The sequence below is a fragment of the Rutilus rutilus genome (genome assembly GCF_951802725.1).
Source record: "Rutilus rutilus genome assembly, chromosome: 13".
Taxonomy (NCBI): domain Eukaryota; kingdom Metazoa; phylum Chordata; class Actinopteri; order Cypriniformes; family Leuciscidae; genus Rutilus; species Rutilus rutilus.
The window spans coordinates 7170375-7195790 of record NC_140218.1 but is presented as its reverse complement, the minus strand read 5'-3'; the positions used below and the strand labels follow the sequence as shown (position 1 = coordinate 7195790).

Here is a 25416-nt window from a genome sequence, read left to right as displayed (position 1 = left end):
GGGGGAGTTTACTTCTGGAAACACAGAACGGCAAGTATTACTTACATTTATTCTTTTATTTATATATGAGCAGCGCTGCAGTTCTAATAATCTGAGTCTGTATTCACTTTTCGCCTAAAAGTTGATTCTAACATGGAAATTCTTAAAAATTAAATCCTAATTTTAGGACATTTTTCATCTAAGAGTAGGCTAATTAAAAAATGTTAACACTAAGAGAAGCTGCTGAACCAGGACAGTTTAGCACGGCTTCTGTTATCAGTCTGCGTTGAGGAAATATATTGGAACATTACAGTGACACTGAGCTTTAATAATGTATCGTCTGAAGGTTTAAAAAAAAAAAAAAAAAAAAAACCTTGATTAGAGATGCGATTTCGTCTCCCATGAAAAAAAAACAACTCAATTACAAAAGTTTTGACAGCTCAATATATATTAATAAGACCAATATACATTAATAATAGGCCTACATTTTTCTAGTTATCCTCGGTCAGAACTGAGCGTATCTGATCAGATCACCTGACACAGATCTTAATAACAGTTTAAACAGGTCAAAGTTTGAGTCAGTCTCAGTTCAGACTCTTAATGGTGGAGAATTACACAGGCTTGTCTAGTCCATGTATCAGAATGATGATGTGTTTTATGTATCGCTCTCTAATGTCGGACACACAACAGTTATTAATATGATTAGCCTTTTTCTTGACCATGTTATCAAACAGCTTATAATGTGTTAATGTTACACGAACTATGTTTCCGTTCATCATCTCAGAGTCAGACATCTGTCTTCTAACATTCATCAGAAACGCTTTGAACAACTCAGAGCGTCAGCGGAGAAAGACATAGTCAGGTATGAAGCTCTTCACTTCTCTGGGAATCTTCCAGCTCTTTTTCCATAAAGTAGGATATTTCTCTTTGCCATGTTGTTCCTCACTAAGGACAGTTTTCTGTTGTCTTCACAGATCCAGTGTCTCAAAAAAAAGTGTAAAAATAACTGCAGTGATTGTGTGTCCGTCACTGTGAACGATTGAGGAGAAAATGCTGAATCTCTTCTCACAGATTCCTGAGTGTCTTAAAACACCAAATATCGTTCCAAACACTCGTTCAACAGTCCAGATCTGATTTTTGTGCATTTCTGATATTGAATCTGTAAGTGTGAACTTAACGGCAAAACAATATACTCCAGCTACTTTCATGTGGTTTCATCTTTCCAGATTGTTGATCAAATGACTCTTGTTGCATTAAAGTCAGACTGTAGAGATTTCACAAGTGTTTTCCAGTTATGCGTGAAATATATTAATAAATCCGTCAATATACTGTGTCCATGCTGTCTGTGGAAGAGATGAGAGACTGAATGAAGAGAGATTCAATCCTTCATTTATTATAAATATGAATTTGTATTTGTGACTGTTTTCTCATCTGTTAAGATGACCACATTCATTAATGTAATACAAATTAATCTGTTGTTTAAATATGTGTACATACGCAAAGAATGGATTTTTTTTAAATTACTGTAAATAAATAAAAACATGAATAAAAATCATATTATAATTTATTTCATGATTGTATTCCAAATATAGATTTCTACCTTCACAACACACAAAAAAAATGTTGTTTATTTTTACTTGGTATTTATGCTAATGGTTATTTTTAATTGTTTTAAGAAGGAGGCTGCAAATACACAATAATAATATTGAGATTGCAGGTTAGATGTATCAGAGATGAACAAAAGCTTCTTCAATCAGATCCACACATTATGATGCACCTCAGATATGCATTTACTTCCAGTCTTAATAAAAGAAGGGAAAGTAATGGATCTGAATTTGGTTATTTTTAAAAAATAGCCCTACTGATGTTTAGGCCCTACTTGACAGATCACACAAGCACAACTCCTCACTTAAAAGGATATTTTTACCCCAAAAAAAAAAAAAAAAATCATAATTTACTCACCCTCAAGTTGTATGAGTTTCTTTGCTGAACACAAAAGATGATATTTTGAAGAATATTGGTAACCAGACTGGATGGACCCCATACATGTTTACAGTTTGTTTTTGATCTCTTTTCCTGTTCATGTCTGTGATTCGGCCGAACTCTAAGCACGCCAAATTAAACTTTACTCCCTCTAATTGTATGTAGCCTAAGTGTGAACTCGTGAATTTGCTGCAATAACTGATATGGCACCAAACACCATGCAGGTCAAAAATCTGGAATGTCCAAAGAAAAACACAAACACAAAATTTTAATGTCTTTTTTTAAAATTTATTTTTTAAGTCTTTCTCTTATTCAAGTAGTTTTTTGGACAAGTACTTTTTACTTTACTCACACTACATTTTTTGGACTGTAATGGCTACTTTTACTTGAGTATATTTGTTCAATACTCTTTCCACCACTGATTAAAATATGCTGACGTTTCTAAACTAAAATCTAAATTTTTCAAGTGCATCGGGCCTAAATGAAAGAAATATGAACTATTACCTCTTTATTCGTGTGATGAGGATCCATTCCGGGTAAATCTGATGTGAAATACTTTGGTTTAACAATATCTAAAAATATAAATACAAGAGTACTAGTAAATAGAACTAATATGAAAAATAAAATGTACTAGTACTTTTTAGCGCAATTTTCCACCGGACAAAATTGCGATTGTTAACTCGTGATTTCTGTTCTGTCTGTGTGCACCAATCTTTCACTTCTATCTACTCCTCAACCAGACCACCTAGAGACTTCGGGTTTTCGGCATTATGTTAAGGAAGGTCTAATCTCGGGAACGCACAAAAAAAATCCAGGAAAAGATTTTGGATTTCCTGGAAATTCCAGAAAAAAATCCGTTTTTTGCACATTTCTCGGCAACCATAATAGCTATCGAGTTGAAACAAATTGCAATCGATAGCTTCTAAAATTTACAATAATATTAGAAAAAAAGATTTGATCAAAAATCTTTCCTTTATGCTTCAAAAATTGAATTTTGAGTGTTGTGATCCCATGATGTGAGAAAATTGCGCTAAAACACTCACTGAGTTTTTATTACTTGTTTATTAGACACTGGTATCTTTTTTTAAATGTAACTAGTAACTTTTCTTATCTTAGTCACAACTGCATAATTACTCATCTTATGTTATGACTAGAACGTCCACTGTAGAGTTCAGTTAAAAATCTTAGTAAAAATGAAAAATCTTACTGGTAACATTTGGAATAAATACTATTCAATATTTTTAAACCCCTAGCAACCTCAAAATTAGGACCTTGGTGATTGATTGCATAAGATCAATAATGAATGTACATTTTGTGAATGAATTTAATAAACTTAGTTACCTTTCCTGGAAGCTATTGACTTTGTAAGTAGCCTAATAAACAGCCGATATTCAATATGCATGTTAAGCGACTAGTTAATAGTGAGAATTAGACCTTAAACTAAAATGTTACCTTTTTTTAAATCATACACTCATTGGAGGCTGAGCCCCCTAAAATTAAAATCCTAATCACCCCTGATAATAATTAATAATTTCTGAGCATTGACTCTCAGTCTTTATTCACCCTTTCCTCATGTTTTCTCGATAGAATTCATAAAACAGAACAGATTAGAATAGAATAGAATAGAATAGAATAGAATAGAATAGAATAGAATAGAATAGATCTAATTATTCATAGATCCAATAGATCCAATAATTGTAACGCAGTGACAACATGCCCCACTAGCGCAGATTTAAACCCGACGAGTGTCTTCTGCTGGATAGATCAGCATTATCTCAACTGTTAAATAACAGATATAAGGTTAAAATAATATCAGATTTGTCTCATTTTAAAGTTTAAAACACATAATATAGAAATGAAAAATTAACATGAGAAATTTACTTTAGCTATGATTAAATAATCAGTGATATCGTCAAAAGATTTCTGAATTTTGGCGCAATTTTTTTCCCCTATAGTGTCGATATGGCAACTAATTTCGTCATGCTGGCATGTGTGGAAGTATTTTAAACAAATGTGTTACAACGAAGTTCCCCAGGAGATTCATTCAAGGACTTTAGTGTTGCCTTTTTATCTTCAGCTAGAGGCTCCTAGAGGTCAAGATGTGTAATATGTAGGCTATTCTAAAAAGAAAATGAAGCCTAGCGCAAGTTCTGCCAGGAAGACTCAATCGTTCACGTCATGTATTACCTTCTCATCTATCCAATCATATCCTAATAGCCAGTATAAAAGGGTGGTACTTCAACCACCTCCATCCTCCCCATCCACCACCAAGACGGGACTTTTCCTTCATCTCCCTAACATTTCTATGCTGGGTCCTCCCCTCCATCCTCCCCATCACCTCCAGACGGGCTCTCCCCTCTACCCTGAAGACGCCAGGATGTCCTCTCCTCCTTCCACCCCACCACCACCAGATGGCCCCCTTCCTTACTTCGCAGGGGGTGAGCTGCGCCCCTGCCTTCGTCTTCAGGCAGGATATGCAGATTCCGTACCCTCGGAATGCGAGTTACGGACGGGGCCTACCTACGCCAAAGAATTTGATTGTTTGCTGAGCTCTTAAATAAATGTTCATTGTCACAGTATTAATTCTCCCGAGTCTTTCTGGTAGAAATGTGCATGGTTGAGGGTGAGGTTGTGCCTTCCTGGCCCATAAATGACACACTTCACTTTCGGTCTTCTGGACTGAATCCCAGTTGTCCTTTTATATTTCAGAAGGACGAGCGCCGTCTAGTGTGTTGATTTAACTCCTCAACGCGCTCAACGCTATCACTGGTTGGATGCTCTCACTGAAAATGCTGATCAGATAGCATTTTAATCTGCCATATGGTCATGTTAGAGTGGGGCACATATGGGGCATGTTGTCACATTTCACTTCCATTCTTTTGGGGTAGAGGAGCGCGGGGCACAACCTAACGCAGGGCTAGTTGTAACGGTTGTAACACGCGCTTGTTTTAAATAGCAGGGCCGTGCACAGACCTTTTGAGGGGCATGTGCTGAAACTGAAAAAGGGCATTTCTGAAGGATCACGTGAGTACTGAACTGGAGTAATGATGCTGAAAATTCAGCTTTGATCACAGAAATAAATGACATTTTAAAATATATTCAAAAAGAAAACAGTTATTTTAAATTGTAAAAATATTTCACAATATTACTGTTTTTGCTGTATTTTGGATCAAATAAATGAAGCCTTGGATTGAATTAAATCATGAATTACATTCTGCATGATAAAATTTTAAGATTTCACAGTGATCTTCTGTAATGATTTTTTTTTAGTTACTACTACAACATTACTGTAGTAAAACCATGTTTTACTACATTTTATGCATGTGAGGACGAGCAGAGAGTATAGAAGATTAAAAAATTAGCTAGATAGAGAATACGTGCATATTAACAGCCTTGAATTAACCATAATTTAATATTATTACCAAAACATGATTAGCATAAATGTTAATAAATTAAGTGTATCAGCAATCATAAATCAAAGAAGAAATTTCTTAGAAATATATGTTACCTAGGTGACGAGGATCACTCGTCGCTTTGTGTAAGTTCCAGTACGAAACAGCGCGGGGGTGCACCTATTATGATTTTCCGATGGTAAAAACAAATAATATGTTGCTGTATTACTTATCAATACATAGTTTTTGGCCAGCGAATGTGTGCAAATGTGCATTTTGTTGTCCGTCATTAAAACGGCAGGCGCTGGCGCCACATTACATTTTCATCAACAGGTTACAAACTAGCTATATAGGCGGGGCACTCAGTTTTTCCTGTTGTAAAATACATTTGGCCAAAATCGCATTTTATAAAAGATGAAATGCTACTGTATGCACGCACAGGCTATTTAAGTGTAGGCTATGACTAGATGGCAAATGCTAGCCTAGACCTCTCTCTCAGGCGACATCCAACATGTCTCAGTCAGTGAGTCAGACATCAAATAAATCAAATATGAGCCTTTATAAACATAGTGTTTAGTTGTACTTATTCAAACAACAAGATATTTATTTACCCTTCGCAAAACTTCGTTCAGCTGCTGTCTACTGTGCGGCTGCTGTGGAACTTCAGTTGATTCAGTGAATATAGAGGGGGCAGAGTTAACAGCTTACTGACAGCTTGAGGATCGAATAAGATTTACACAAGCTCGTTTTAAGAACTTTCATTGGCTAAATATTTGTAAAACAGACAGACAGACGTAAAGGGTGACCAATAGCATTGATAAAAAAAAAAAAAGGGGGCATGTGCTCTGCACAGGTTGAGCCCTACCTGTGCACGTGCCTGTTAAATACTTCCGCACATGCTTGGATGACGAAACTTTGTGTATTTACTAGTTGCCATATCAACACTATATATATATATATATAAATAAAAAAAATCCGCCAAAATTAAAAACATTTTGGAAGATATCCATAGACATTTATAAAACTATAGCAAAAGTAAATTTCTTACTTAAGTTAATTTTTCATCTCTATTTTTTGTGTTTATTCAAAATAAGACAAATCTGATATTATTTTAATCTCTAAGATGTTATTTAACAGTTGAGATAGTTATTTAATGCTTCGCTAACTAGCAGAAGACACTAGCCGGGTTTAAATCCCAGTTGTGCAGGCGGGGGCATGTTGTTACAATGTGCCCCTATTAGAAATATGCTATTATATTCTATACTTTTATTAATTTTATTGAGAAAACGTGAGAAAAAGGTGAATAAAGACTGAGAGTCAATGTTCAGAAATTACTAATTATTTATTTGTTTTGAACTATGTTGTATAGCTGTGTTTTCATGTGTTCGTAGTCAAAACTCAAAAATGAGTTTATATTTAATTATTAAAAATTGCCATTATTTTATATGAAAAAGTTTTTTAATTGTATTTTATTTAGAAAATATTTTAGTTTTTTTTTAGTTTTTTTTTAGTTTTTTTTATTAGATCAGATAACATTTTAAGCTGTCATATGGTCATGTTACAATGTGCCCCTCACATGTTACAATGTACCCCACCTATGGGGCATGTTGTCACATTTCACTTCCATTCTTTCAGGGTATATCCAGAAAAAAGTATTTACTGTATTAATAAAACAAAAACACATAATTGTAGTAGACATGTGGGAAATTAATATGGTAAAAAATAAATACTCTGAACCATAAGTAGATTTACACAAACTGAGAAAGTCAAAAAGCGTTACTTTGTGCCCCGCTCTCCCCTAAATCAAGAAAAAAGCATACACTGTATTAATGAAACAAAACTGTATACTCTGACCCTAAAACTGAGACAGTCAAAAAGCGTTAGGTTGTGCCCCGCTCTCATACTTCTAAAAAGAAAATGTTCATGGTTGTGCACCTGCGCAATGAGTGTTTCCGAGTTTCTGAGCGGCATTTCCTGACATGACAATCGTGACTTTATCTCTTGGAAAGCGACTGCCTTTCATGGCCCATAGGCTATTTATTATATGACACATTTCACTTCCGGTCTTCTGGACCCATTTGTGTTGGACAGATTTCAGAAGGAGGGGAGCGCCGTCCGTGCCTCCTCAATGTTCTCAACGCTATCATTGGTTAGCGCCCTGAAGCGAGCTCTGACAGAAAGCTTCTTCCCCACAGATGAAGCACACTGAACGGAACACCACCGCAAACTTCTTACGGACTCGTGCAGACTCGTATAAGACCGCGAGTGTGTTTAGATGCCATTTGGGACGGGAAACTCAGCGCATCACATTCACAGCAGTAACTTTTGACTTAAACGCTTATTCATATTCATACAGCCGAACGGAAACCCTTTACATTTATATCAGATCTAGCAATGCAGAACTCTAATACAGGTGAGTTATTCAGATATTCCATATATTAATCTATTAAAACTTTACACAAAAATATTAATTAGAATAAATGTATACATAATGATATAATTGACAGATTTGCTCTTGTTTGATTGACATCTGATTTTGTAACTTTTTTAATGAACCAACGTTACCCATATTAGAAGAAATACCTATAGCCTAATCATTAACATTACTCAAATACAAGAAAACCAAGTCACCAAAACCATTTACTGTCATTTTTAATTATTGTCCATAAATTCAGTTGATTTCGAGTTTTTGTAAACACTTTACAATAAAGCTTTTATTTAATAACATTAGAAACCAAGCAATGGACTAATAACGATGAATTATACAGGATTTATTCATCTTAGTTCATGTTAATTTAAACGTTTAACCTATTGATTCAGAAATTAAAATTAGTTTTATTATTAACAAGGATTAATAAATGCTGTAATATATGTATATATTATTATATAGCTTATATTTTGGCCATTGTTACTTCATGTTCGCAAATAGATTAAATATCATAACTGGTTCAAACAAAACGAACAGACAGATGGCGCTATATTATCTATATTAATGGTGTATCTGTTCCTGTCCATGCAGGCTCTTCAGTGTGGAGTGTTTGTCCATCAGTGTCCTGCTGTCTGTCTGCTCTCTGGAAGATGATGAGGACTTCTGTTTGTTCCTCTGAGGGTATGATTATTCTTTAAACAACATATTATTCATTTATTAACACACTCGCGGTCAAAACATGAGTTTAGTGTCATTAGTTTCTGAATGAAGATCTGCACTGAAATAATAGAGAGTGTTTAAGTTGATGTTCATCTTTTGTAGAAATGGATCAGTCTCTGGATGTTCCTCTCTCTGTAGAGGAGACCCGAGCAGAACCGGCCCAGAGTTCAGTGCGGCCATGGTCATTCACACACGAGGAAGAGTGTGTGAGCGACGACGATGATGATGATGATGAAGAACATAAGGACAATCTACTGCAAATTCACAATTTTATTGATTTCCAGTTAAATAGTTTGTGATTCAAAATAAAGCACTTACCAAAAAAGCTGAAATATTTTATTTATCTAGAGATTCAATATCTAATTATCTGATTCATGACTTTCTGCAACTGTCTGTCCGTTTTCGTCTGATTTGTTTGCCAGTTACAGTTACAATATTTAATGGTATATAATGTATTAACAAACATGAACTAACCATGAACAATAGGCCTATTACATCATTTATTAATCCTTGTTAATGTAAGGCCTAATAAAAATAATCATGTTAATTTCTGAATCATAGGCTAGATGTTGACATCAACATTAATTAAGATTAATAAATGCTCATCGTTATTAGTCCATTGCTTGGTCTCTAATGTTATCAAATGAAAGCTTTATTGTAAAGTGTTTTCAAATACTCGAAGAAGTTAGGCTATTTGTATCAGCTGAATTTATGAAAAATAATTCAAAATGACAGTAAATGGCTTGGTTTTCTTTTATGTAACCTTGATTCAATGAAAAAGTTACAACATAAGAATGAAATCAAACGAGCAAATCTGTTAATCAAATCAAGCAGCATAATATCATTATGTAGGCCTATAGATTTATTATAATGTTTCTGGGTAAAGTTTTAATAGATTAATATATGATATGAAAAACGATTGGTCGTGAGATAGCGTTGGAATAACTCACATGTATTGGAGTTTTGCATTGCTCGATCTGAGCAAAGGGTTTCCGTTCGGCTTTAGCACTCAGATCAAGTTCCTGTGGATGTGATCATGCTTTCAAAATGAAGCTCTGCATTCAAAATATGATCAAACATCTCAAAAGCAAACATTTGTCTTATGTTGCAAACACCTTTGCCATAATATTATATTTTGGATATATCATATACACACAGTTATTCAAAACCTAAAGCTCTTCTTTCATGAGCTCCTATGTACATTTCTGTACAAGACTGAAAGTAGGTAATTGTCAGAGAGATGTTGAAAAATTCACGGTAAACACGAAAGCAAGATTGAAAGCAAACTTTTTATGTATTTTTACTGTAAGCGTTTGTGGTTGTGAATACAGTATTACACAGTCCGAAAAACCTATAACTTGACCTTTGGCCTATTTATAGGCCCACTCTAAAGGCATGATTGTTTGGTGTTCAGTAAAGCAATGAGTGTTTGCACATGTGAGGAGTGTGTGTGTGTGAGGAGTGTCAGTGTGTGTGAGGCTCTGATGAATTAGAGTGGTATTTTGATAGGTTGTGTTTAAAAAAGGAAATCAAGTTCCTGTTAGATTTTTGTGTGTTACATAGAGAATTGTTGTGGTTTGCAAAAAGTGCAAGGGAATTGAAAACTGTGTCAAATGCTGAGACTTGTTTTGCAGATTTGATGTGTGGTTATGGTGTCAGGTTTCAGAATTAAAATTATGATTCAGAGTCCTAAATCATCCTGCAAAGAAAATAGACCCCTGATAAACAGCTGCTGTATTAAACACGCTCTGAACAGAAAAACCTGCTATTTCGCATCAGCTGCGGATGGTTTGGACGTTTATCATCCTTTTAATCATGCTCCACATTTCCTTAACTGAAGTACCAATTTCTTCACAAAATGATCTCCAATACTCTCTCTTTACTTCCCTTATAACTTTCTTCATTTCTGCTAGAGTTTTCTTATATATTGCCATATGTTCCCAATCATGTGTTTTCTTCAGTGTTTTAAATGTTTTCCTTTTTGTTTCTGACTGCTATTGAACGCTTCTCATTTCAGCATTGAACAATTTGCTCCTCCCTCTTTCCTTTACTTTTTGGGACTAATTCTTTTGCATCATTCTATATCACTGAAACTAATTCTATATTTTTCCTTTCAATTTATTTGTATTCCTTCCTCTCTCATCATTACTTTGTATTTTCCCAGTTAGCTTTTTCAAACTTACACTTTCCTGTATTTCCTTGTTTTCCCCTCCTTATCTCATTATTTAGCCTACAATTGTACATATTATAGGAAAATGATCACAACTGTACATTTATTTAATACTTCACAATTTATTATTCCTCGTAATTTTTCTGAAACAATTGTTAGATCTATTGCTGATTCCCTCCCTGAATTCACATCAATTTGTGTAGTTTCCGTCATTTAAGCAGTTTTCCTTTCCATCAACTCTTCAAAAACCTGAATATTGTGTCTGTCATTATTCCTCCCTCCTTAAATGAAGCTTTACCAGTAAATATATAGCCAATATTTCTAGCTCTGACTCATTCATTTAAGTCGTAATTATGGCCATGTTTAAAATGCATAGCCCATATAGTTCAGTTGAATGATAACATTTGCCCTCTTTTGCTGTTAAACTGAATGCACGAAGCAAACTATCCACAACTTACAACAACAGGGAATTTCTGTGGAATTGCGTTTGAAACTTCAGTTGGGATCATTGCTATAATGTGTGTATAACGCGGGTGCACTGGTCTGGTCTAACGTGAGTCACGTTAACCACAACCTTCCTCTTAGAATTTGCCAGTGCCAAACACACACACTTCTGCTCACCGAGCGGCGCAACGCCACCACGGGACCCCTCTGCTGCCAAGAAACCATACTCTGCACTTTTCTCAGTCCTCCTCCCCTCCCCTCGGCTGCATAGCAAACTCTCGCATACATTTCCGGTCTAACTTGTGCCGCATTTCGACTCCCTGCCAATGACAAATTCTTACCCTATACATTGGCTAATCCTCTACCCCTGATCCTAACCCCTCCCCCGCAACTAATTCTACCTAAACCAATACTAGGGGGATAATAATTTGGCGGGGGTCAGAATTCGGCACAACACCGGCAAGGCAAGGCGCATCTCAAACCAGAGCCATGTAAAGAAAGAGATATACATCTATGGCTGTCTCAAACAAGCCTTGTGTACTTATGAAAGACGACCGAGCCAATCAGAGTAAATAGACAAGTGCAGCCCCGCCCCATTTTGCACACTGCAGGGCTGCGTTCAGCCCCGACAAAACGTTGCACAACGTTTTTTAAACAGAAACGGTGCTGTGTTGAACACACTGTTCTGATGACGCAAGAGTTGCAACTGGCAGCTGAGAAGGCCATTCTTTGTGTTCTTTGTTTAGAATTTTCGGAGCCTTGTGAAGTCTGTATAAATATGTGTTTAATACTACAAAATATGTCCGATGTCACAATTACTGCACTTGCCGCCCAGAACAAAAGAGAACATCCCAATCGAGTGAAGGGATTGCTGAAACTGAAATGGAAGCACACATCTTACCTAATTCAGACTAAAACACATCTATTTATCCTCACATACTGACTTTATTTGTAGTTCATACTGTTTTAATACCCTTTATTTTCTTTCTAATTTTTAGGAAAAGCACTTAATTACCATTGTTTATTTCTATACCAAATGTCATACACTTGCAATGAAGCTAAAAATATAAACAACTACATCATTGTGTTGATATCCTATATTTTTTACAATAAAACTTTCGACAAACATGTCTTCTAATATCCTCAGTTGTTGCGTATACCGAGCTGCATCGAACACATTTGTAAATTACTTTCCTTGAACCCATTGTGCGAGTTCACTTTAATACCACGTGCTTTATACATGTTGCTGCTGATTGGACTGCAGTTCTGACACACCCACCAAACAAGAGAAAACGTATCTCAAACCCCGTTGCACACCGGTGCACCGTGCACGCCGTTTCCAGAAAACATGACGTTCAACCTGGAAACCGTAGCAAAACGTTGCGCACCGTTTTGAACTTGAACATGCCCCAGATCCTCCTACGCCATTTCGCAAAAACAGCCATGATGAACTGGGGCACGTTCAAGTTAAAAACGGTGCGCAACGTTTTTTAAACAGAAACGGTGATGCGTTGAACACACTGTTCTGATGACGCAAGAGTTGCAACGGCAGCTGAGAAGGCCATTCTTTGTGTTCTTTGTGAAGAATTTTCGGAGCCTGGTGAAGTCGGTATAAATATGTGTTTAATACTACAAAATATGCCCGTTGTTACAGTTACTGCACTTGCCGCCCAGAACAAAACATCCCAATCGAGTGAAGGGATTGCTGGAAAAAATCCTAGCACACATGTCTATTCTCACGAATCATGCGAATTGATATCGTCTTGGTCTGGAGAGAGGTTTACGCAAGATAATGTGAAAATAATCAACCCGTTCTCGTGTAAATAATCGGGGCAGTCAGAAATCTGTGCGCTGCAGTTCCATTTTTCACCACAGATTTACATTGGAAAACTGTGAGGCGCTGTAGAGCTGAGGAGACTACACGCTATATTTGAATATAGCCTATCCTGCTCACTTTACTATTCGACTTTAAATAATCTAGAAAATCCGAATAAAAAAAAAAAAAAATTGTTGCAGAATTATGAACAACACATTTACAATGTATTATTGATTCAGTGTAGAGATCTATTTTTTGGATGAATATTTTGGTGGGGCTCTGCTTCATGCCCTAACAGAATGCGTTCCTTATTTAAACAGAAAAATGAGTTCGACTATAAACGACTAGACTGTTTTAGTTCCTACAACACACATGAATATAATTCATTTGAACTTAATTGGAATTGAGGTAGCTTAGTGGTGGAATAGACTATGTCCAGTAATAATGAGTGAATTTGACATTTTTCTCTTAATCCTAGACTGTAAGAGAAGTTTCAAAAACTTGCAACTGAAAAATTAAACACTGATTGTTTAACATTCAATTATTTGGCAAAAAAAAAACAAAAAAACAACAACAATTCCATCATGCTTAAATTAAGAAAACATGTTCTCTTTTAAATTCCCATGTGCAAAAATATGAATATTATAATGTGAATATTATAATTAAAACAAATGCCAGAATGTAAAATCTGTAATTTTATACACAAATACAAATTCGATCAATTTGGCTAATCTGCCAATTTGCGCAAAACGACGCTTTTTCGAGTGCAAATGAACAGGACTCGCATTATTTGTGCATTTACTTAGATAAAGATTACATTTAATTTGTGCTTTATATTGTGAATGTGAGCTCACAGCAGCAGCCATTTGCCTATTTTTGAGGGCTATACGCTCATAAATGTGACGCATATACAGTAAAAAAATTATATGATCAATAAGTTGTGACAACACATGTTTTTACATTGCTATAACTCATCAAAATACGATTCAACTAATTTAGTAATTAGTAATAGAATAAAGTCAGTTTAATGTGATTTAAGTTGAATTTAGCCTACTTAAAATATCCAAGTTAATTGGTTTTAAAAATTTAATCCAGCTTTTTTTTTTTATTTTTTTTATTTTTTTTTACATTGATATAACAAATACATGCAGGGTTTCTTTCTTTCTTTCTTTCTTTTTTGACGCTGATCTCCACATTGAATCATGTTGGGTTTTACCAAACTGTTCTGCGGGTTTTTTCTTCTTTTTTTCCCCCGCACTCTTCATTGATTTGCTGAGCGAGGCACGGGTTGCTGAAAACCCCGTGTGGATGTGGTGAGCGGGTTGTCAATGGTGGTGTACATTAAGGAAGAGAGGAAGTGACTCTCTGTTCATCAACTCTAAACTCAGTGCATCACTTTCACAGCTGTGACTTTTGACTTGAACTCTCATGTATGCAGACGATTTTTTATTTTTTTTTATTTTTTTATAAATGTATTAGACTATAGCCTACATTTATATCACATCGAGCAATGCAAAACTCCAATTATGGTGAGTCATTCAGATATTTCATATTAATCTATTAAAACTTTACACAAAAATATTTACTAGAATAAATGTAGACTATAACTAATGATATAATGCTAATAATAGGATTAACAGATTTGCTTGATTTAATTCTGATTTTGTAACTTTTTCGATGAACCAACGTTATTCAAGAAAACCAAGCCACCAAAACCATTTACTTTCATTTTAATCATTGTCCGTAAATTCAGCTGATTCTAGTTTATGGAAGCGTTTTACGATAAAGCTTTCATTTAATTCTACATCATTTATTAATCTTAGAAAATGTTAATCTTAACATCTAGCCTATACTGATTCAGAAATAATATGCAAATGAGACCACAGCCAAGTGTCACGTGTGTCTGAGAGTTGCGGACGGAGTGAATGAATCGCTATAGATGGCGCCAGATTGTCACCGTGTATCTGTTACTGTAAATGTTAATGTTTCTGTCCCTGTCCAGGCTCTTCAGTGTTGAGTGTTTGTCCATCAGTGTCCTGCTGTCTGTCTGCTATCTGGAAGATGATGATGAATTGTGTTTATTCCTCTGAGGGTATAGTTATTCTTTATTAATTATTCATTTATTAACACACTCGCGGTCAAAACATGAGTTTAGTGTCATTTGTTTCTGAATGAAGATCTGCACTGAAATAATAGAGTGTGTTTAAGTTGATGTTCATCTTTTGTAGAAATGGATCAGTCTCTGGATGTTCCTCTCTCTGTAGAGGAGACCCGAGCAGAACCGGCCCAGAGTTCAGTGCGGCCATGGTCATTCACACACGAGGAAGAGTGTGTGTGAGAGATGATGATGATGATGATGATGATGATGAAGAGCAGCAGGACAATCTATTGCAAATTCGCATTTTTATTGATTTCATATTAATAATAGTTTGTGATTCAAAATAAAACACTTACTAAAAAAACTGAAATGTATTTGTTTACATGCATGTGACCAAAAACCGACATCAGATAACATGAACCTGCAAAGGTGTTTTTTTTTTTTATTATTATTATTGAAATATGAACTTCAAAGTAATTATTTGAGCTCAAAGTGGTTTGGCTGACAAAAAAAGTTTGGGAATCCCTGATTTAGAGGATATAATAGTTTCACTGCAGGCCTATGAAATACTTGATGCCTTATTATCAAATGTTCCTATTTTTAATAATAATTTAATATGTGTGTAGATCAATCCATCTTTCATTAAAACAATTAATAAACATTCATATTTAGATGTATTTGTTAAATCGCCCGAGTTGAAGATTGCAGTGTTGGCTCTGCACATTTTTTTTCTTTCTGTTAAAATGTATTTGATAGAGATGCGTTCAAAATTCTGGACGAAACAAGCTTCAATGTTTTTAACATGAAGACCTATTTATGACATTAAATAGAAAAAAACTTTCAGAACTGTGTATATATTTTTAAAAAATCCAGATTATCCCATCATAAATTATATATTTGGCACCTAATTTATATGGCTACTATTAGCTCTGTTTCTAAAATTAGAATGTAGGCCATAATTTTACAGACTAGGATGAAGTCTTTATGTACATTAACAAAGCTTTGGGACAATAGTTGACACATTAAGAGAGATCACATCATCACACGCAGAGCCGCCCGACCGCAGCCTATGCTGTTGTTTATGTTATTTCCTGCCATCCTCATCCGGTGCATGATGTCTCAAAGACTGCAGAAAAAAACCTTGTAGCGAGAAATAAAAAGCTTGCGGCGTAAAGAAAGAAAAAAAAAAAAAAACTGAAAAGTTTCAGTTTCAAAAGTTCAGTTTTCCCACTGAAAAGGGGAACATAGACATAATAAAACAACAACAGACACTTGTTGCGTTTCTCTCAATCTCTGTATTAAGGGAAGGGAACCGTGCAAGGGGGTCAACATTATTTGTGCAAAATTGATTTTGAACCAACATCACTTTGTAATGTAAATTCAATGCAATTAGCATTGATGCATCAACATGGACTCAACATTGTTTCAATTATTGCTTGCTGTCTGGGTTATTATAGCTGATTGTCCTTCATCAATAAATAAGATAGCCTGGAAATCCATACCCAAATCTGAAAGATTAATGGTCTGGCATCGACTAATGAAATTCGCCCAGCTCAAGGGGCGGCACCAAGCATGCATTTGAAAATCTCACTGCACGCAATTGGATAACACTACAACCAATCACAACAACAAGCCCCATATGCTTAGCTACCAAGAGGGTAATCTTTCAGAAAAAACTGAAGCTTCCCCGGCGCCGCCATTGATTAGCGGACTATCACCTGGGGCACGTTCAAGTTCAAAACAGTGCAACGTTTTGCTACGGTTTCCGGGTTGAACGTCATGTTTCCTGGAAACGGCGTGCACCGGTGTGCAACGGGGTTTGAGATACGTTTTCTCTTGTTTGGTGGGTGTGTCAGAACTGCAGTCCAATCAGCAGCAACATGTATATAAAGCACGTGGTGTTAAAGTGAACTCGCACAATGGGTTCAAGGAAAGTAATTTACTAATGTGTTCGATGCAGCTCGGTATACGCAACAACTGAGGATATTAGAAGACATGTTTGTCGAAAGTTTTATAGTAAAAATAGGATATCAACACAATGATGTAGTTGTTTATATTTTTAGCTTCATTGCAAGTGTATGACATTTGGTATAGAAATAAACAATGGTAATTAAGTGCTTTTCCTAAAAATGAGAAAGAAAATACAGGGTATTAAAACAGTATGAACTACAAATAAAGTCAGTATGTGAGGCTAAATAGATGTGTTTTAGTCTGAATTAGGTAAGATGTGTGCTTCCATTTCAGTTTCAGCAATCCCTTCACTCGATTGGGATGTTCTCTTTTGTTCTGGGTGGCAAGTGCAGTAACTGTAACATCAGGCATATTTTGTAGTGTATTAAACACATATTTATACCAACTTCATCAGGCTCCGAACATTCTTCACAAAGAACACAAAGAATGGCCTTCTCAGCTGCCATAGTTGCAACTCTTGCGTCATCAGAACAGTGTGTTCAACGCATCACCGTTTCTGTTTAAAAAACGTTGTGCAACGTTTTGTCGGGGCTGAACGCAGCCCTGCTGTTAGCATTCCATTGACTCCCATTCATTTTGGCGTCACTTTGACAGCGAATAACTTTACATCTGAGGCGTTTAAAGACTCCATTTGTCCATTATTTATTTCTAAAGAAACACCAAAATGTTTAAAAGGCTCCATTACTTTATATCTTATGTTATGGCCCCGTAGAGGCAGTTTTTGTAAAAATAAGCTAACATTGCATCATAACCACGTGACTCTCTGTCCCACAGTAGAGAGATTACAGTATGGACAGGAGGAGAAAAGCTCGTCCCAGACAGCAACATAGTGTCTGCCCAGATCCGGCCCACATCTGGTGGGATCCGACACGGCCCAGATGAGGGCCAGATCTGGGCTGACACTTTTTTGCTGTCTGGGGCGGGCAATCGGGGGGACGTGGAGGCAAAGTGACAAAATAATTAATCAGAATATTTAGCAAAAGTTTCTCCTGCTCCTAGCTCATGGACAGCTCCTACTCACACTCTCCGTCTCTGCAAGATTCGGAAGGGAATGATTCAAATTTCTCTTGGCACAAAGCATGTAAACTTTTGATCAGCTGATGAACAGCCTGTTTGAGTTTAAATGCAGTTTACAATAAATTGCCTACTCTCTATTTTTTGTCTCTTGCTCCTGTTTCTTCTTTTGGCATTCTGAAGCAGCACTTACAACCCGGTTATGATCCACCAACGCGAAATGCGAATACTTGCAATGTTTCCCCCGGTCTTAAGATTTTGTTCAGGATACTTCCAAAACGCTGCAGTGAAGTGGTTTCATGTGCATATGGGACAATTGCATGCAAGAATAAGTCATTAATATAGCCTATGTAGGCCTGAGAGTAAAAAATGCTTTGGGAAAGAGTGTGTGTGTGCTCACACAGGGGTGCACTTTGTATAACCAAAACTGGCAAGTGCGTTCGGAGCTTTTAGAAGCAGTTCCCGTCCGAACTGAATGGACCAATCATCATCAGCAGCGGCACTGTTTATTTAACTGTGCATTATTGGCACACAAATCACATTTTACTCGCGCACGTTCACCAGCGCGCGCTCATAAAGTGTGATAAGATTTGCGCGAGCCGGACTAGACCCTTCTCGACTATTCTAGTGAATTAACTAGAATAGAATGCAATTTTTTAGTGAGAATTTATCACTGTAAAATGTTACGAAGAAAGTCAAACATGATCTATAACAGACACATAAACTAAAAAAAACTGATGATAAGACGGGAAAACTTTTTTTGGTGAACTGCCCCTTTAAGTGAAAATCGCTGCCCTGCATAAGTGACAAATCAGTCACAAAAAAGAAAAGAATAAAGCGCCTTTCTTCCTGTTTTCTGTTTTCTTGTGCTCCGGTGTGGAGGAGATGCAAATACTGGAGCGAGGAGATGGACTTACTGATATTTCCACAACTCCGACATATTCACCCACAACTTTTGACTTGAATGCATTTATATCAGATCGAGCAATGCAAAACTCCAATACAGGTGAGTAATTTGGGTATTTCATATAAATCCTATATTAATCTATTCAAACGTTTCACAAAAATGTTTTATTAGAATAAATGCATAGACTATAATGATATAGGCTAATGGTGAGAGATGATTAAGATTTGCTCTTAAAACATTGAGTAGCGTAGGCTAGTTTGCGTCACGCTCGAAGAATGCAGCTTTTTATCAACAGTTCGTTCACTGATAACTTTGTGTCATACTGAATCTTATATGCTTCCCTCAGCATATAGACTTTTCGTAGTGTGAAGATAAACGGTTCAGTTGATCTGAGGTTATGGGTTAAAGGGATAGTTCACTTTGAAATTAAATTTTGGTATGTTTTAGTTTACCTGAAGGGCATCCAAGATGTAGGTGTCTTTGTTTCCGCAGTAGTTTCAATTTTGATATTTTTAGGTCAAACCGTTCTTGTCTGTCAGTCATATAATGGCGAAGGCGACATCTAGTGCTAGTGTTTCTATACCCGCACGCGGGCGGATATAGATATAGAAACACTAGATGTCGCCTTCGCTATTGCAGTTCATTAGCCAAGGCGACATCAGTGTATATATCTATACCCGCCCGCGCCGTCAGATCAGTTGGACGCGGCTTTGTTCAAGAGGCAAAAACTATATAAATACGGTTCGTTTTCTCACACAAACCGCTCGTTTCGTGTCTTATGGTGCGTTCACACCGGACGCGTTTAGCGCGTCAGGCGCGAGTCATTTCAATGTTAAGTCAATGCAAAGACGCGTTACGCGCGTAAAAAATTCCTGCGGCGCGAATGAGGCGTTTAGCGCGGCGCGGTAGACGCGAATTCGCCTCATTCGCGCGTCAAGTTCGCGCGAATGACGCGAATTGAGCGTCTGGCGCGTTAAGCGCGTTACGCGCGAATGATTTTATTAGTGCTATTTGTGCATTCACGCGTTTGACGCGAATTCGCGTCTGCCGCCCGAGTTGAAAAATCTGAACTTCTGCGTCAATTCGCGCCGCGTTAACCAATCAGGAGCCTGCTTGCATGCTGCTGTCACGTGGTGAAGTGACAGTTTATAATGTTATTTTATGTTTGGCCTCAATAAATTATTTTGTACTATGACTAAAAATGCACAATAAAGCAAATAAAAACATAAAACTCGATTTCAATATATGAGAGATACTCATTTTGTATTGAATGCTATTTATTCCATATCTATTCTAGATTATATGAAACATTATTAATCTAATGTAAAGACAACAAACACAATTTAGTGTATAAAAAAAAAAATCACAGGACAGGTTTCATTTTTGAAGGCTGCAGCTCCATTTATTATCAAAACAAAAATAAATCACAGATTAGGTGCGGGCGAGGGTGAACCTCGCGCCGGGCTGTACAGCGCGGGCTCGTCAGGCAGCGACCACCACTCGAGGCCGAGGCTTATACGGCCTACGCTTTCCTCGTCAGCTCCACTGTTAGGTCTACCAAACCTACCTCCTGGAGCAAATTGTGAAACCCCTGAAACCCTCCGGAGGGTTTGGTGGACCCGAGAACAGCGACGATGTCCACTACGCTGCTGTTTCTGCTCTCCAGAGCATATACGAGCGGTGACTCTCTCGATTAATGCTAATGCTAATGCTCGATAAACATCTAAAAAAAGATGGCCGCCAACAGGTTTCGAAACTTTCGCCTCTGACGCGCGTAAATTTCGATTCAAACTTTTGATTTTACGCGCGTCAATTTCGCTCTTGACACGCGAATGCACACAAAGTGGTCAAGCGTATAACTAGACGCGGCAGGCGCGAATTTTGACGCATTTTCGCGTCCGGTGTGAACGCACAGTTAGGCCATCAAAGTGTACTTACGATGGGGAATTGTTTCATTTGGACGATGGGGAATTGTTTTAATTTGGACTTGTGCATGCTGTTTTGAGACAGTGACCGCAGACCTGCATTATATGACTGACAGACAAGAACGGTTTGACCTAAAATATCAAAATTGAAACTACTGAGGAAAAAAAGACACCTACATCTTGGATGCCCTTGAGGTAAGCTAAAACATATCAAAATTTAATTTCAAAGTGAACTATCCCTTTAAGGTTATGAGTCCTGCCACAGCAGCACAAGCAAACGAATTATCGTAAACATTTTTTTAGCTCAACAAGACAAGGTAGCCTATAATAGAAAAAGAAAAAAAAGTAACTTAAAGGGAAGGGTTCTGGAGATGGCAAGGCCAAAATAACAAACAAAAAGCAATCTAACTGGGGAATTTAAACCTCTGACTAAACTACCAAAGAACAGAAAATAATTAATAACAGTAACTTAAACTGAAAAGAGTAAATGTTAGAGACACTCACAATTATAAAATAAAAATTTGTTGAAACCGCCCAGCCAGCAATGACATGTGGGGCCCAGGTGGGTTAAGTACGGGTTCCATGGGTACTGTGTGGGCATGGGCTTTGGCTGGGTGAAATCAGCGGGTCCCATGTAGGTTTTGTAGTATGAGTCCCACATAGGAAGCCCATATGAGCTGATTAAATGGGCCCCATAAGGGACAGGCATGGGCCAATTGGGCATGGGTTTGAACTGGGAACACATATATGGGTCTTGCATAGCATAGTTATGGGCCAAGTGGGCATGGGTTTGATCTGGGAACACATATATGGGTCCTGCATAGCATATTTATGGGCCAAGTGGGCATGGGTTTGAACTGAGAACACATATATGGGTCCTGCATAGCATATTTATGGGCCAAGTGGGCATGGGTTTGATCTGGGAACACATATGGGTCTTGCATAGCATATTGGGCCAAGTGGGCATGGGTTTGAACTGAGAACACATATATGGGTCCTGTATAGCATATTTATGGGCCAAGTGGGCATGGGTTTGAACTGGGAACACATATATGGGTCCTGCATAGCATATTTATGGGCCAAGTGGGCATGGGTTTGAACTGAGAACACATATATGGGTCCTGCATAGCATATTTATGGGCCAAGTGGGCATGGGTTTGATCTGGGAACACATATATGGGTCCTGCATAGCATATTTATGGGCCAAGTGGGCATGGGTTTGAACTGAGAACACATATATGGGTCCTGCATAGCATATTTATGGGCCAAGTGGGCATGGGTTTGATCTGGGAACACATATATGGGTCCTGCATAGCATATTTATGGGCCAAGTGGGCATGGGTTTGATCTGGGAACACATATATGGGTCCTGCATAGCATATTTATGGGCCAAGTGGGCATGGGTTTGATCTGGGAACACATATATGGGTCTTGCATAGCATATTTATGGGCCAAGTGGGCATGGGTTTGATCTGGGAACACATATATGGGTCCTGCATAGCATATTTATGGGCCAAGTGGGCATGGGTTTGAACTGAGAACACATATATGGGTCCTGCATAGCATATTTATGGGCCAAGTGGGCATGGGTTTGATCTGGGAACACATATATGGGTCCTGCATAGCATATTTATGGGCCAAGTGGGCATGGGTTTGATCTGGGAACACATATATGGGTCCTGCATAGCATATTTATGGGCCAAGTGGGCATGGGTTTGAACTGAGAACACATATATGGGTCTTGCATAGCATATTTATGGGCCAAGTGGGCATGGGTTTGATCTGGGAACACATATATGGGTCTTGAATGGCATATTTATGGTCCAAGTGGGCATGGGTTTGAACTGGGAACACATATATGGGTCTTGAATGGCATATTTATGGTCCAAGTGGGCATGGGTTTGAACTGGGAACACATATATGGGTCTTGAATGACACATTTATGGGCCGAGTGGCCATGGGTTTGAACTGGGAACACATATATGGGTCCTGCATAGAATTTTTATGGGCCGAGTGGCCATGGGTTTGAACTGGGAACACATATATGGGTCCTGCATAGAATTTTTATGGGCCGAGTGGCCATGGGTTTGAACTGGGAACACATATATGGGTCTTGCATAGAATTTTTATGGGCCGAGTGGGCATGGGTTTGATCTGGGAACACATATATGGGTCCTGCATAGAATTTTTATGGGCCGAGTGGGCATGGGTTTGAACTGGGAACACATATATGGGTCCTGCATAGAATTTTTATGGGCCGAGTGGCCATGGGTTTGAACTGGGAACACATATATGGGTCTTGCATAGAATTTTTATGGGCCGAGTGGGCATGGGTTTGATCTGGGAACACATATATGGGTCCTGCATGGTTTATTTATGGGCCAAGTGGGCATGGGTTTGATCTGGGAACACATATATGGGTCCTGCATGGTACATTTATGGGCAAAGTGGGCATGGGTTTGAACTGGGATAATATATATAAAAATATATTTTTGATTTATTTGTATGTTGTGTATGTTGTGACATTTAAATTGTTTTTTAAAGATTATGTTTGTTGTTCGATGTAACATTTTTTTATTAATGTATTTTTTGGAGAGATGTTTTTTTTCAGAGATTTTTTTTAAATTAAATATATTTTATATGTTGTTGTGACGACCACAAAAGTGTTGTATTTGTGTTTTAAGAATATTCACAATTATTGTCTTTTATTTGAAACAAGTGATTGTATTTTTTTTTTAAACAAGTAACCCAATTGTTTTATTTTTAATCTGAATTTTCCTGACTTAAAGTGAATTGTGTAGTGTTTGCTCCAGGCCAGTAGGGGCAGTGTAGAGTGACGAGTTACTGTAGCTGCGTGAGTTGCGCGGGTTTTTCATTACTGCAGAGAGCTCGAAACTGATAACACTAGGTGTTTCTCAATGTCAAGGATACTTCCTTGGCAGGACTGGTCCTTCCAAGTCACTTCCTTCAGAGGCTAGGCGAGGCTCCTCTTTAGCATTCGGAGAACATGTAAATGGAACAGGCTAGCAAGTGCACGTCAGTGCGTCATTACGTCAGTGAAAATGAAAAACAGAGCGTTGCTATGGACGCAGTTCTGTTCACTCAGGCAATATAATCGTTTTTAAATCAATAAACTCCTTTTTAATCATATTGATTATTTGACTGTTAAGTGTGTTTAAACAGTGCGGGTCAATTTGACCCATAACATAATGGATGTAATTATTTTTTTAAACAAATGTTTGGTAACGTAAATATATTTACATTTGAAAGCATATAGGCCTATATCACGAAAAAATTGAAGACCGGAAGTACGTCTTTTAGTAGGGATACGGCTCTTCCGGTTAGTTCTTTACAATGGCGGAGTCCGATAGATACAGCTGGACCAAATCTCTCCGCAACCTGCCTGAAATCACATATGACGATGTGGTTCGGATGGTAAATGAAAACTCTCAAGTGGAAAAGCGTGAAAGCTGAGTTATGGCTGTCTCGTCCTGACGCAGAGCAACCCGGTGCACTACAACAACAGCTGCGGGCCGTTCGCCAGTTAGGTAAACGTTTCTATGGTAACAGCGAGTTGGACCAATCAGCAGACGTTGCTGCTACGCTTAGGATTGTGGGTAGTGTAGTTTTTTTTCATAAGATCGCGGATAAAACATGTTTTTCCTAAAACAAGGTTGATTTCATACGAACTTATAGCTTCTACAGGAGCAAAAACCTTTGTTTCACAACCTCATAGCTCCTGGTCAGTCTACCTCGGATGGTTTAGACATTATGGCTGATAATCTAAATCCTTATGGAGAAATACCGTTGACCGGAAGTTCTGAATCCCTACTCCGCGCTCCGGAAGCAGGAAGTGTGACATAGGCCTATTGATCCGTTAACGCTCCGACTCCGTTAACGTCTAACATTTTGAATTTTTTGAACAAGATAGCAAAGCTGCGCGCATAGGATTGTGGGTGATTTGAGAGCGCGAAGAGCGCGAAGGCTACACATATGCATCCTTTCCTGTATATGGGATATTTTTCAAACGAAGGACTCAGTCCTTGGTGGAAATTCCGAGGATCCTCGACATTGGAACAGTCCTTCGACGGATGTCGATGACGTAGCATCCTCGAAATTCTGGCTTCCGAGGATCCTTCCTTGACATTGAGAAACGCCTACTGTCTCCTCGTTTCTCTCCTGTTTTACAGGTGGGTAAATGTATAAAAACACCTCAGAAGTAGCATTTATCTATGCTGAAATGTATGTGAGATATGAGTGAACTGTTTTTAGTGAAGTGAGTTTCGTTAGGGCCTGTTTTTGATTTAGTTTGAAATGAGTTGAAACGAGAGGGCAAAGTCCTACAGAGTAACGTAACTGTTAACGGTCGAGAGACATTACTAGAGAGCAAGTCAGCTCAACACACACTTTCCCCGTGTATATGTACATGAAGATATTTTTTTGAGCTTGTAATGTTAACAGATATGTTTAGCTCACTGTATGTCAGTTTCCCACCATCTGTTGGAAATGTTTTTTTGCTCAATGAGTTTATACAAAAATGTTTACAGTTTAAAATGAGGTCAAAAGTTA

At 37.6% G+C, this 25416-nt stretch overlaps 1 protein-coding gene across 1 annotated transcript; it reads left to right on the top strand.

Annotated features, from left to right (window-relative positions):
- The first annotated feature begins 7308 nt into the window (after positions 1–7308).
- On the top strand, positions 7309–8821 carry LOC311302650 (uncharacterized protein). The gene is made up of 3 exons (XM_084428658.1): positions 7309–7767; positions 8374–8463; positions 8605–8821. The coding sequence occupies exons 1-3, from the start codon at positions 7749–7751 to the stop codon at positions 8799–8801; spliced, it is 306 nt and encodes a 101-aa protein (XP_084284784.1). The 5' UTR covers positions 7309–7748; the 3' UTR covers positions 8802–8821.
- The last annotated feature ends 16595 nt before the right edge of the window (positions 8822–25416 follow it).